This window comes from Saccopteryx bilineata, chromosome 4, assembly GCF_036850765.1.
Source record: "Saccopteryx bilineata isolate mSacBil1 chromosome 4, mSacBil1_pri_phased_curated, whole genome shotgun sequence".
NCBI classification, from domain to species: domain Eukaryota; kingdom Metazoa; phylum Chordata; class Mammalia; order Chiroptera; family Emballonuridae; genus Saccopteryx; species Saccopteryx bilineata.
In genome coordinates this window covers 11073615-11088676 of record NC_089493.1, presented here as the reverse complement: position 1 = coordinate 11088676, position 15062 = coordinate 11073615, and the positions used below count along the sequence as shown (strand labels likewise).

At 42.8% G+C, this 15062-nt stretch overlaps 1 protein-coding gene across 2 annotated transcripts in view; it reads left to right on the top strand.

Annotated features, from left to right (window-relative positions):
- The window catches only part of UNC79 (unc-79 homolog, NALCN channel complex subunit), a 246226-nt gene that overhangs the window by 27645 nt on the left and 203519 nt on the right, over nt 1–15062 (top strand). For both annotated transcript variants that reach the window (XM_066276137.1, XM_066276136.1), the window contains exon 2: nt 14500–14620. In XM_066276137.1, the coding sequence (XP_066132234.1) occupies nt 14500–14620 (121 nt within the window). The remainder of the gene's footprint in view (nt 1–14499; nt 14621–15062) is intronic.

Below are 15062 nucleotides of genomic sequence, written 5' to 3'. Positions count from 1 at the left end.
CCATCTGTGCTCCAGTGGAGCCTTGGCTACGGGAGGGGAAGAGAGAGACAGAGAGGAAGGAGGAGGGGGGTGTGGAGAAGCAAATGGGCACTTCTCCTATGTGCCCTGGCCGGGAATCGAACCCGGGTCCCCCGCACGCCAGGCCAACGCTCTCCCGCTGAGCCAACCGGCCAGGGTCTGAAAACAATATTTTGGTCCATTTTGTTTGTCTTTGCCACTTTATCATAAGCATCATTGGATCCGGGGCTGTAACTGTCTCATGCATTCGCTGTTATATCCCCAATACTGGGCATATAGTTGACTCTCAGTAAATATTTGCTGAATGAGCAAAAGAACATCTTATATGCAGACTGCATGAATTTTTGAAATTGATAGCAATTTCCTCAGTTTTTTTCATGCATATAAGAAGAAGGGGAATAAAATAGCACCTACCTCACAGAACTGTTGTGAAGCCTACAAGAGTTACTGAGGTAAAGTGCTGAGAATAGTGCCTGGTCCAGTTTTAAGAGTCTTAAAAAGAGTCTCTAAACTTTAGAGTCTAAAGAGTTATTTTATCATTTTGTATTTAATTGTCCAGTTTGGTCAAGTTAGAAAAAAGGTTGTATGATGAACGGAATTATTTTTGAGGATTGTGCAATATGTTCTGAGTCAAAGCACATCTGAATTTTAATTTCAGATTGATCATGAATCTCAGCTTAGACTTTAGCACTATTAAGGAAGAGAATGTACTTTAACAGTAAAGTAAGATCCCAAATATTTCCCAGAGTTTGTCCATGCAGCCAGGCATTTCAATTTCAGGACAGTGCTGTTTATAATTCATCTTCTTATTCAGACAATACTGGGGTATCTGCATCTTCTTAGGGAGTATAACTTATTTTTGGTGCATTTTCTTTTGGAATGGAGCCACATTGATTGGGCAGATGGTTGATAAATCAAATATGCCTTGTGTATTGTAATTAGACGTGGAAACCTAAGAAATGATTCAGAATCATCAGCCTTTAATATATCTCTGAAATTATCTTATTTCTACCAAATAGCTACTTAGTTTCTCAAATATCTGTGATTGTAGAGAGCTCAGTAAGTTTAATATTAAGAGATTATAACATCATCTAGTTTTCCTCTTTAAATCCAGATGTGTAGATTTATAAATCCTTGAACAAATCAGTAATACTCTTGTTTTCAAATCCCCCCACCCAACCTGTCCTTGCAGTTTCAAATACTTTCTTCTTGTCACACCAGAAAGAGAGTACAAACTTCTGAGTCACTCTTTGGATGGGATGAGAGGTACTCAGAATTTGGCCTCTTAGACTCTTCAATTTGAAAATGTTGATGTGAAGAAGCTGCCCAATATATTTTTAAAAACAAACATCTCTAACCTAACCTGATTGCATGAAAATAAAATAGAACTCCATATTCCATTTCAAATTATTTCTAATATCCATCAAACTCTCAACGTGAAGAAAATTATATTGCTTTCTCCATCACATCATGACAATAGACATTGGAACAACAATGTCTTTTTTTTTTTAATTTTTATTTATTTATTCATTTTAGAGAGGAGGGGGAGAGAGAGAGAGGGAGAGAGAGAGAGAGAGAGAGAGAGAGAGAGAGAAGGGGGAGGAGCAGGAAGCATCAACTCCCATATGTGCCTTGACCAGGCAAGCCTAGGGTTTTGAACCAGCAACCTCAGTGTTTCCAGGTTGACGCTTTATCCACTGCGCCACCACAGGTCAGGCAACAATGTCTTTTGACTTGAATAAGTTGCTTCCTCCACCCCTTTTTTATTACACGTGGTTTATCTCTGGCAAATGAAGTGTTTCTATATTAAGACGTTTTCCATTTGGCAAGTGGTTTAGTATCACTAATTCACGCATGAAAGCATTGGATGATTTTAGGTATGTATGTGTTTTGTATTTATTTATTTATTTATTTATTTATTTTTGTATTTTTCCGAAGCTGGAAACGGGGAGAGACAGTCAGACAGACTCCCGCATGTGCCCGACAGGGATCCACCCGGCATGCCCACCAGGGGGCGACACTCTGCCCCTCCGAGGGGTTGCTCTGTCGCGACCAGAGCCACTCTAGCACCTGGGGCAGAGGCCAAGGAGCCATCCCCAGCGCCCGGGCCATCTTTGCTCCAATGGAGCCTCGGCTGCGGGAGGGGAAGAGAGAGACAGAGAGGAAGGAGAGGGGGAGGGGTGGAGAAGCAGATGGGCGCTTCTCCTGTGTGCCCTGGCCGGGAATCGAACCTGGGACTTCCGCACGCCAGGCCGACGCTCTACCACTGAGCCAACCGACCAGGGCTGTATGTGTTTTTTTTGTTGTTGTTTTTTTTTTCCTCTTTATTTTTATTTTATTTTTTTCCGAAGCTGGAAATGGGGAGAGACAGTCAGACTCCCGCATGTGCCCGACCGGGATCCACCCGGCACGCCCACCAGGGGGCGACGCTCTGCCCACCAGGGGGCGATGCTCTGCCCCTCCAGGACATCGCTCCGCCACGACCAGAGCCACTCCAGCGCCTGGGGCAGAGGCCAAGGAGCCATCCCCAGCGCCCAGGCCATCCCCGCTCCAATGGAGCCCTGGCTGCGGGAGGGGAAGAAAGAGACAGAGAGGAAGGGGGGGTGGAGAAACAAATGGGCGCCTCTCCCATGTGCCCTGGCCGGGAATCGAACCCGGGTCCCCCGCACGCCAGGCTGACGCTCCACCGCTGAGCCAACCGGCCAGGGCCTGTATGTGTTTTTTAATGTGCTAAAAATGTATGGTGAGTTGCAACTAGTTCAATTGTTTCTCTTTAAAGATAACATGTTAGAAAATGGCTCTATTATTTACCTTCTATGTGACTCTAGGCAACTTACCTAACCTTTCTAAGCCTTGGTTTTCTCATTGGTAATAGGGGATTAATAATAGTGATACAACTATTAATTTTATGTTTACTGGCACAGCATAAACACGCAGAATTAAGAATTATTATAATTATTGTGACCCAGAAGATGAGGACTGTGTCTTTTTTGTCATTGATTTATTTGTATCTCAAAGCACCTAGCGCATTAGTGAATGTTTGATCAAAATCTGATAAATGAATGATGTCTTTCCCTTCACCTTTGTTGCTTAAATTTGCTTAATGTGTAAAATTCCTTAAACTCCTGGCATAGTTTTTTATAAGTTAACAGCTCAAAAATGGAACTGAATAATGTATGTGGAAGTGCTTTGAAAAATGTAAAGGCCATTCAAATGTAGTTGATGATGATGATGATGATGATGATGTTGGTGATGATGATGGTGATGATGATGATGATGATGATGATGGTGATTGATGATGATGGTGATTGATGATGATGATGATGGTGATGATGTTGATGATGATGATGATGGTGATGATGATGATGATGGTGATGACGATGATGGCGATGATGATGATGATGGGGTCACTTACCGAAGAAAGTGAATGTTTTTTGAAGACCTCTCCCTTCTTCTGAAAATGCCAGTAAAGTTTGTCACCTGGAACTAAAACTGACTAAAGAATATATGTGTAAGTATATGAGTATTTGAAAGAATTAATGGTGAATTTTTGACTCATATACTTATACATATTTTGATTTTGAGGGGAGATTTGACCATTTTGGCTCTCTAAATATGTCTATCCTTTCCCATCATCTTTCATGAGGTTTTGCTTTCATTTAAAGAGGATGACTGTCCTCATAGAAGGAGGATTCTTCTTTGATCAAGGATTTGCTAAGAACTCTGGTTCCTTGCTAGACCTTCCAAACAATGCCTTGTGGCATTGTTTTCCTTATCCTAATTATTAGCTATATTTACTTTTTTACTCTTTGTGTATGTGTGAGAGAGAGAGAGAGAGAGAGAGAGAGAGAGAGGAGAGGAGACTGACAGACAGGAAGGGAGAGAGATGTGAAGCATCAACTTGTAGTTGTGGTACTTCAGTTGTTCATTGATTGCTTTCTCATATGTGCCTTGACCAGGGGGCTCCAACCAAGTCAATGACCCATTGCTCAAGCCAGCAATCTTGGGCTCAAGCCAGCAACCTTTGGGCTGAAGCCAATGACTATGGGGTCATGTCTGTGATCTCACACTCAAGCCAGTGATCCTGAGTTCAAGCTGATGGGCCCATGCTCAAGCCGACAACTTTGACGTCTCAAACCTAGGTCCCCAGAATCCCAGGTCAAGGCTCTATCCACTGTGCCACCACCTGGTCAGGCACTTTTTTTTATTCTTGAAAAAAAAACAAAACAAGTCTCTGAATATAGAACTGGATTTTAGTACCAAATGCACTAGTAGATTGTGTGTGTGTGTGTGTGTGTGTGTGTGTGTGTATAAGGGGGTAAGGGGTTATGCTTGATTTTGTTGATGAAAGATCTTTGCTGGGTTTTCATACTCCACAGAGTATTGGGCCAGAGTACTGTACTGGGAAAGGAGAAAGAGAAGGATCTCACATGTAACTGCTAATTATAGTAACAATTGATTATCTACTATGTGTCAGCCGTTGTGCTAAGTAGTTTATACATGGAATATTTTAAAATCCCCATTTTATAGGTTAGGAAATTGAGGCGCATAATTCAGTACTCAGGTTCTCATAGGTAGTAAGTAGAAGAGCCTGAATTCAAATGACACTTGACTCTTTTTCTATATGCATTTTTTGAACTCTTGGTTCCTCCATTTTTCCATCTGTAAAATGGAATATTATGTGTGTGTGTGTGTGTGAAAAGCTCCAGTTGTTGGGGTTGAGGTGAAGAAGAAGGTTGAGGAGACTCTTGTAACTGTGGAAAATTACAGATGTATCATGAAATAAAGGTTTGGAGAAGCTGGAACATGGGAGCAGAAATGAAAATAAAGAGACTACAGGCCCATACTGTCTGTGTTCTTGTACGAGTGCAAGTTACATAATAGTTGTTATGCCAGAAGGGAATGAGGAAGGGGAATTTGTAAAATGCCCTTTGCAAACCTTGTTTGGCTTCTGACACAAAGGGATTTGTTTGTCCATGTTATTGGGTGTGATAGTGCTATTGTGATTAAGTTATCAATGTAATGATGGGGACTAGTGAAGTTGAGTGTTTGGTACAATGTTGGCTTCACTTTACTTTTCCTTTTACCTGTATGAGTTTAAAATTTCTGCAGTAGAATGTAAACAAATAAAAAACCCAAACCACACTCCGTTCTCCATAAGAGCTCCACGTGGAAGTAAAGGATAAACAGAGAAGAAGCAGTTATATTAATGGGGACTTCTACTTGCAGTGGGCTAAAAGTAACTTGGATATTAATTAGGCTTAGTGGATATCAGACAGGACTCCAAATTCTGATCTGTTTCGATAACATTATCCCCCTATCAGAGTTCCCTGGGTTTGAGCTCTTTAACAGTATTAGAAATTCAAGTTGTGTCCTCAAGGGGGGTAGGCAGCCTGGAGCGCCTGCTGCCCTTACAGGTGAGGTTCTTTTCTGTGGTTCTCATCCAACGGAGGAAGGGAGCATAACTCATTCTGAAGAGACCAGCGTCAATTTTAGCTGTGCTGTGACCTGTATATTTTCTACTTCTCCTGCTAAGATTATGTTTCCCAAAATGTCCTTCCTAGGGGTATGCCTCTCCGAAAGGTGTTTCACTTTCTTTCTTAACCTAGCAGGCGTCCCCAAACTGCAGCCCCCTGAGGCAATTTATCCGGCCCCCCACCGCACTTCCGGAAGGGCCACCTCTTTCATTGGTGGTCAGTGAGAGGAGCACTGTATGTGGCGGCCCTCCAACGGTCTGAGGGACAGTGAACTGGCCCTCTGTGTAAAAAGTTTGGGGACCCCTGATAGAGTTATGTAGCTGTAATCCTCAGTTGAGACTGACTCAGAGATTTAGGACTATTTATATTCTTCTGCTCTGACTGTTCCCTGAGCCGGTCAGGTGCAACTGGGGCACATTTTGTGCCCTGACTGTAAAGCCGTACCTGGCTTCTCATGCAGTTAGTCACTCAGAGTAGGGCTTGCTGCCTGCCCCTCTGACTCTTGGGGGAGGTTTCCCTTGCTCTCCTCCATCCTTGCAGAGGCAGCCGGTCTTCAGCCCTTCGGGTGGCTGTCAGCCAGACCCACTCCACAACTCAATATGGCCTATAGAAGAACTAGGGACTTTGGAAGAAAGTGATACAGTAGTTCTTGTGATACAAATTGTTCTTTCTGTAAGTAATAGAAAGAGGTACAGGGCACTTTAGTGTCATATCCAAGATCCAAAACTAGTCCATGAAGGGAATATATATTCTAAACTGCTTTGTTGTACCAAGAATCGTGTAGTATGTGAATTCATTTATTCATCAAACATTTACTTACAACAAGGCATTAATTAAATGCTGGGTATACAAAAATAAAAGAGACAGTGTCTGTTCTCAAGGATCTGATAGCTCAGTTGAAGAGACAGTGATTGGGTTAATAGTTACAGCATGTAGTGTTAAGTGCTCTGTTAGAGAGGGAAGCTCTGCAGGGTATGAGTGCCAAGGAGATGCATCTAGTGCGGCATCAAATGCAGCGTGTGGTCAGGAGGGTTAGTTATCTATAGCAGAAGTGGTTACAGCTGAGCTTTGAAAAATTCTAAGGAGGTGGCTAGGCAGAGAAGTACAGAGTGAATTCCGTAGGGAGAATATTACGTGCAAACCATGGGAAGGTATAAGCGTTGCAAGATGGGCTTTCTGCAGGCCAGTACGGTTGAAGTGTGGTATGTATGGAAAAGACAGAAGATGAAATTTGACAGATGAGCAAGGATCTCTAAATGTTAAGTTACTTATTTGAATTTCAATAGGCAGGGACTGAAGATTTATATTTTATAAAGATCACTTTGGCTGTCATATAAAAAAAATAAAGGGTCAGAAGGGAATCAGTCTGTATATCACAGCAATAATCCAGGAACGAGATTGTGCAGGCTTGCATTAAGGTGTGGACGGAGAAAGGAGTTGATTTTAGAGATGATTTCTGGATACAATCATTTGGACCAAGAAGTAGAACCTACTGGACCTGAGAAACTTTAAGAGACACAAAAATAGTGAATTAAGACAGACATGCAGGGCGATTACGAAGGATATCTAATTCCTTATTTATCCTCTAATCAAGAGAAGAAAGGAAAAAGGGTACCATGCATAATTTTTACTTTTAAGTGTTGTGGTGAGTATTTACAGCAATCCAAATTTATGAACTTTATTCTTTATTTATGTCTATCATTTCTCAGTGAAAGGTAAGACTGAAGAGAAGATGAATAATTTAAAAAGGGGCAAGTGACAGCAAATCCATAAAACTGTAGGCTTTATGTTGTGGAAGACATCAGTAAAAAATAAGATGGAATTAGGATCTGTGCCTTTCCTCAAATTTATATTAGTAACCAATGGTTGCGAAGAATGTGAGAGAAGTATTATTTTACTTTCTCATTTGGCAAAAATGGGAACAAAACAAACAAACAAGAGCCTCTGAAGCTCAGAGATATGAAGTGATTTGCTTGAGGTCGCACATGGCTGTAGGGAGGAACTCACACAGCGCCCCAGAGTTCTCTGCAGGACATTGCGGTAACTCCAGGACACCTGCCTAGCGTGTTGAGGGCCCAGGACATGAAAAGTAAAATGAGTGGCCTATTTGAAGAAAAATAAGTAAATAGTGAAAATGATATCCAGTGGTAGAGCGTCGGCCTGGCGTGCAGAAGTCCCGGGTTCGATTCCCGGCCAGGGCACACAGGAGAAGCGCCCATCTGCTTCTCCACCCCTCCCCCTCTCCTTCCTCTCTGTCTCTCTCTTCCCCTCCCGCAGCCGAGGCTCCATTGGAGCAAAGATAGCCCAGTGCTGGGGATGGCTCCTTGGCCTCTGCCCCAGGCGCTAGAGTGGCTCTGGTAGCAACAGAGCGATGCCCCGGAGGGGCAGAGCATCGCCCCCTGGTAGGCAGAGCATCACCCCCTGGTGGGCCTGCCGGGTGGATCCCGGTGGGGCACATGTGGGAGTCTGTCTGACTGTCTCTCCCGGTTTCCAGCTTCAGAAAAATACAAAAAAAAAAAAAAAAAAGAAAATGATATCGAAGAATCGATACAAACCTTTGGAATATATATCAATCAAAATGATTATTTGGCATTCTTTTGGAATGCGAGATGGGAGGACTGTAAGTCATGGAAAGTGTTCCACAGTGTGCAGAGATTAGACTCGTGGCCGCCTGGGCAAAAATCATCATTTTCTCAGACTCCCTCTTTGTGTTTTTTTCCTTTTCGTCACAGCTTTAACAGTTGGCTTTCCTGGCTATTTTCATGGAGAAACAAAGTTTAACCACTGCCAAAATCCACTCTCCCCCTCCTTCCTTTGCCTTTATCCATACCCAGCAAATTCAGCACCCACTCGTCACTGGGCAGATCTTACGGTGAACAAGAGACATCGTTCTTGGAGCTGACTGTTTATTTGGGAGAGAGAGTCAGCAATCACTCAAAGAAATATATAATTAAAAATTATGCTAACTACTGTGAAAAAAGCAGCGTAGGGTATTATAACACAGGAAAATATGGGTGGGGGTCAGGGAATCAATTTAGACAGGGAAATCAGCAAAGACCTCTCTCTGCGGGGAAGTGCTGTTTTAAGCCAGCCTTGAAGTATGCGTAAGAGTCAGCCAGCCACAGTGTAAAAGGCAGAGCATTCCAGGAAGAGGGACAAGTGCATAGGAAGGTTCTCAGATAAAAAAATAGTGTTTGTGTGTTTAAAAAATTAGGACAAGAGTCAGTGTGTCTGGCTCCTGTGGGGTATCATGAGGTTGGAAGGTAAGCAGGAACTTGGCATAATATGTTAAGGATTTGGGGTTTTATTGAGAGCAGTGGTAAGCCACTGAAGGAATTGAATGAAACTTTATTTTTAAAGGAGATTGATTTGGCTGCTTTGAGGAGAACCAGAAAGAAACAAGAGAGAACCAGGAAGATGAGTTCAGAGGCTTTTTAGAATCAATCAGGAAATGATGGTGTTCAGTAATGATAGTGAAGAAAAAGAACAGAAGGCAGTTTGGGGGGTATATTTTGTTGGTGGCATTGACAGGACTTAGTGACAGATTGGGTTAGGGGAGCGAGGGAGAAAGAACAGGTGCTGTCAAGGATGACTTTCAGAATCCTTTGTCGGAGTGACTTGTTGGATTACTTAGATGGTAGAGTAGGTTTTTTGGGGGAGGGGTGAGGGAAGAGATAAAAATAAAAGTTCAGTGTTGGAGGCCCTGGCTGGTTGGCTCAGTGGTAGAGCATTGGCCTGGCATGCAGTAGTCCTGGGTTTGATTCCTGGCCAGGTCACACAGGAGAAGTGCCCATCTGCTTCTCCATCCCTCCCCCTCTCCTTCCTCTCTGTCTCTCTCTTCCCCTCCCGCAGCCAGGGCTCCATTGGAACAAAGTTGGCCTGGGTGCTGAGGATGGCTCTGTGGCCTCTGCCTCAGGCGCTAGAATGGTTCTGGTTGCAACAGAGCGACACCGCAGATGGGCAGAGCATCACCCCCTGGCGGGCATGCCGGGTAGATCCCGGTCGGCGCATGCGGGAGTCTGTCTGACTACCTCCCCGTTTCCAACTTCAGAAAAAAAAAAAAGTTCAGTGTTGGATATGTTTACTTTATGATATCTACAAGGTTTCCTGTGGAGAAACAACAGATGAGACTCGTTACTCAGAAGAGCTGCACGTCTTGGGCAGGGATACACATTTAAGAGCCTGAAAGCCTTGTGGGTGGATGGGATTGCTCGCGGAGAGAATATGGAGACGAATGCAGAGTCTAGGGCTGAACCCTGAGGTATTCCAACACTTAAACATCAAGTAGTGGGGAGATGGCAAAGCACGTTGAGAAGGCTGCACTAGGGAGGTGGGAGGAAGGCAAGGAGAATGTGGCGTCAGAGAAGCCAATGGGCGAGAGTTTCCAGGAGGGAGGGCTTGGCCGCGCAGCATGTACTGAAGATCTCATTACATGGTGGCTGGAAAGTGCCCATTGGATTTGGCAACATGGAGGCTCTGATGGTGGAAAAAGCAGATTCAGTGCAGCGGCGGCATTGAAAGCCCGACTGAAGTGTGTGTGGGGGAAAGAATTGGAAGTGATGGAGATGTGGGAGGGTATACATAACACATCATCTTGGCTCTAAATGGAGAGACTGATAGCTGGAGGGGAATGTCAAGTTAAACGAGAGGTTTCTTGTTTCTCTTTCACAAACATTATTTGAATGCTTATGGAAATATGGGAGCGACAACTGGTGGGTGGAGGGAGGGCACTAGTGGGGGATGACTGTTTGATAGGAAAGGAAGGAAGGCAATGCAGGTAGGCTTTGGACATTGACTGTCTGTTGAGTGTGTTCTAGGTTCTGTGCTAAAGGATTGGCAGAGTAAGTGATTTATTATTCACAATCGCCCCATGAAATTGCTGTGATTACCCTCATTTCACAGATGAGGAAACGGGGACTAAGTGGAGACAGAGCCGGAGTCTTCACCCAGAACTGTTTGATCTCAAAGCTCAGGCTCTTAGCTCTTAGAGTCTCACGCAGTTTCCTCTGTGGTGGTGTATTAGTCAGTCTGCTAGAGCTGCCGTGACAAACTACCCCCGACTGGGTGGCATAAACAAGAGAAATTAGTTTTCTCATGTCCTGGAGGCCAGACGTCCAGGATCAAGGTGTTGGCAGGCGTGCCTTCTCCTGAGGCCTGTCTCCTTGGCGTGCAGACGGCCGCCCTCTCTCTGTGCCCTCACGTGGCCTTTCCTCTCCACACGTGCATCCCTGGCGTCTCTCCTGTTCCCCAATCTCCTCTTGCGAGAACACCAGTCAGACTGGGTCAGAGCCCTTTCTGAGGTCCTCATTTTAACTTAGTCACCTCTTTAAAGGCTTTATTTTCAAATACAATCAACATTTTGAGATTAAAACTTAAATGTATAAATTGGCAGGGCGGGGAGGATGACATTCCACCCACAACAGATGGCTTCTGTTGTCTTAAAATATAAGGAAAAGAGTGTGGAGAGTGATGAAACAGTGATTGCCTAAAGGTCAGTTGAGGCCAGAGGTGATTTGTTTATATCCATCCAGCCCAATTATCTGAGTTTCTGCAGCAATCTTCAGGTGTAAGGTTGAAGTAAAAATAAGAACTATGTAAAAATGAGACTCAGAGACATGGACAAGAGTGTGGTGGTTGGTGGGGGAGGTTGAGAGAGGGGAGGGGCACAAAGAAAACCAGTTAGAAGGTGACGGAAGACAACTGGACTTTGGGTGATGGGAATGCAGCATAATCGAATGTCCAAATAAGCTAGAGATGTTTTCTCTGAACATATGTACCTTGATTTATCAATGTCACCCCATTAAAATTAATAAAAAAAATAAGAACTATGTATTGTGAGGAGGCTGCTGGGTGCTCACATGGGCTTAGTGACCAGCCAAATGACCCTCTCTTCTGTGCAAAGTTGAAATGTACATGAGTTTGGTTTTTTGTTGTTGTTGTTGTTTTTTTGTATTTTTCTGAAGCTGGAAATGGGGAGAGACAGTCAGACAGACTCCCGCATGCGCCCGACCGGGATCCACCCGGCACGCCCACCAGGGGCGATGCTCTGCCCACTAGGGGGCGATGCTCTGCCCCTCCGGGAGGTCGCTCTGCTGCGACCAGAGCCACTCTAGCGCCTGGGGCAGAGGCCAAGGAACCATCCCCAGCGTCCGGGCCATCTTTGCTCCAATGGAGCCTTGGCTGCGGGAGGGGAAGAGAGAGACAGAGAGGAAGGAGGGGGAGGGAGGTGGAGAAGCAAATGGGCGCTTCTCCTATGTGCCCTGGCCGGGAATCGAACCCGGATCCCCCGCACGCCAGGCCGACGCTCTACCGCTGAGCTAACCGGCCAGGGCCTGTACATGAGTTTTAGTTACATCCTCAGCACAAGTGCAAATTATTACTATATGTCAGAGACCTTTCCGGCTGTTCTCAAATAGTTGCAAATGTGAAAGTTGAATAGATCTTTGATTTTATTGCATTCACCAGTCCAAAAGTTAGCTTGAACTGTTCTACAAATTGTCTTTCATGATCACTCACCATGATCTTTATTCTTTTTCTCCTCCCTTTCTTTCTTCCTTTTTCCATCTTCACTCTCAGTTACTTACTGAGCATCTATTAGATGTCTGGCACTAGGAATATGGGAGATATATATATATATATATCTCTATGTGCAACCCCCCCAATGATAAATGTTATTACTGAAGTAATAGTTCATTTGTTTGTTTATTTCACAAATATATCAAGTGCCTACTATGTGCCAGGCAGTATGTTAGGAGGAGATAAAGACATAAGATATAGTTTCTGCCTTCAAGAAATTTACAACCTGGGATAGACAGATAAACAGGTAAGTAAACAAAAAACAATATGTTATGTTTGTAAACTATTTAAAGATCACAGAGAAGGGGGTAACTTGAGTCTGTTTTCCCTTGCATGTTTGGGTATCCATTGAAAGGAGACATCGCTGCATTTCAACAAAAAGAACTATACAAAGAACATTCATTTCTTTCACGAACATTTCTAATGCTTCCTCTCATTGCGTAGGGACAGTTCTGTAGCTCTTGAATTATGAGCAAGAATCAAGTTGGGGAGTCTCTGGCTTTTCTCGTCATTTGAGCTTATTGTTCATAGTCTGCACTAGCAACACCTTTTTCTTTAGGAGGTGGAATGATTAATGGTTTTCCTGAAATACTTGACAGAAACCTGCTGCAGATTAAAGGTTGAGAAAAGTCAATGGAGCATTACTGTGATGCTGGGTGAGCAGAAAGCATATGCTGACCTAGCACGTTTCAAATATTTGAGGCTTGAACCTATGCATTAATGTAGGGATTCCCTGTAATGTGATTTTTATAAAAGACGATGAACAGTAGGTCAAACATGCTGAGAAGAAAATAGATTTTTATAGATTATGTCATTGAAATATTTTCAAGTATCACTTAATTTTACCTTGTCTCAGGAAAAAAAATTATTTATGACCAGACACTTATGGGGTTGTGACAATGGATATAAGCTTGTTGTTTTCTTCAGAGGTGATGTGCTATACACATTCAAGGTTTTAACTGCAATGTAGACTTATTTTTGTGGGAAAATACCATATTATGGAAATGGGTAGGTAGTCAGAGAGAGAAAAGGGAAATCTGATAACTGATATATGTGGGATTTAGAATTAGTGAATAATTAATAACTGCTGAAAATTACTTTGACGTCATGCAGTGAACACCCACTATCCACATATCGCCTACATTTCCGAATCTTATTCTAGAGTATAGAGTATATCATAGCGGAAAGAGCACTGGCTGGGAATCAGTGTTTTAAGTTCTAGTCCAGTTCTGCCTTTCATGGCGTAATGTGCCTCATTTCCCCCGTCTTTAAAATGAGATGGTTCTGGGGAAAGATCTTTAAGGTCCTTCCGGTTCTGATATTTCACCATTCTGTGATTCTATGTCCCATGCCTGTCTAAAGCATTTTGACGTTCTTTAAATTGCTTAAGCCAGAATTTCAGTTAAAATGCATCCAGGAGCCTATTCCCGCGGGCTGTTGGGAACAGCATGGCCTTGCTTCTCCAGGACTTGATATGTCTTCTGTTAACTGCTGACAGTGAGCCATTCTACCTAAAGGCTCCCTTGGTAGCCTTAAAGATTGAAAGGACAAATGGACAGTGTTGAGAGCTCTGTGGAAGAGGAGACCTGAGAGACGTTGATCATCATGGCCCCTTGCGATTGGCAAAGAGGAATGACTAGAACTGGGCCATTCACTGCAGCCAGGTCAAAGGTCAGGTCAGGAGTGTGGACAATGCTGGTGACTCCAGGTAGGTCTAGGAGGGTAAATAAACCCATGTAGTCCCTCCTGAATCTTCAGAAGATCCGGGCAGCCAAGCTCAGAAAGCTTAAGAAGCCTCCTAATTTCTGAAAATGTCTTGGAAGAAAAATATGTGACATTCAGTTTTTATATTTTTATTACCACCCAATCATTGTATTCTTATTTAATACAAAGTTAATCTATTAGTATTCTCACAGTTCAAACATCTGCTAAGCCTGCTTTTATGATCACTTACTGAGTTAAAATTCTGGTTTCAACTGATGCCGTAGTGCAATGGACTCCCCTTTACCTTAGGATTTTTAGAGCCTTTGGAAAGGCCTTTGAGTTTTCTACTTTAGTTTTAGTTAAGTAGAGCTTTATATCTATTACAGTTTTGCTAAAAATAAGTTAACTTGGAGTTGACTATAAAATGATTTAGAGTACTACCTTTCTTAGTGTTAAAAAAAAGCAAAAGATAATTTATGAAAAGGATATTGAGCAAGATAACAAAAAATAATTTTGTGTGCTGAATACAATGATAAGAAATTAAACGTCTTTTGTAATGTTTCTGTCATAGGATTCCAGTAAAAATTTATATATTTTCCTTAAAATACTGATTAAACTTTTGTATCTGATCGGTAAAAAATAAAACAAAACTGCATACCTAATACATAGTACAAGATGATTCTTCTTTTTCCTCTTTTTTTTTTTTTTTTTTGCTTTTATTTAGTTGCTTCCAAGATCCGGTATTTACAGGAATATCATAACCGGGTTCTCCACAACATTTACCCTGTACCTTCAGGAACAGATATTGCAAACACCCTGAAATACTTTTCTCAGACCTTATTAAGGTAAGCTTTAAAATATCCTCTGTTTTGAGAGAATTATTAGGTAGGACTGCTGAATTGATTGGGATCTAAACTTTTATCGAACTGACAGTTTTGAAGGGCCTTATGTTTCCTACCGCGCTGCCGGCAGAGTCCGGACTCAATCTCTGGGTGTCTGTAGCGGTTCAGGTCACAGGCCTCCGTGAAGAAAAGGTCGGGTTGCACGGCGCCTGCCTGCTTTCCTCATTGAACGTCTTATCAGGAGATCTTTGGTGTGATAAAAGTTACATATGTCTGGCAGCAACGCAGAGTGGGATTAAAAGGGGAATTTATATTGCTAAAAATTAAGACTAGAAAGAACTTAACAGTCTTAAAACCAGAATCACGTAGTATTTTAGGTTCATCAGTAGTATTTTGTATTTCTCGAAGTATAATATCTGATAAAAACAATTCTTTTTAATCAGTG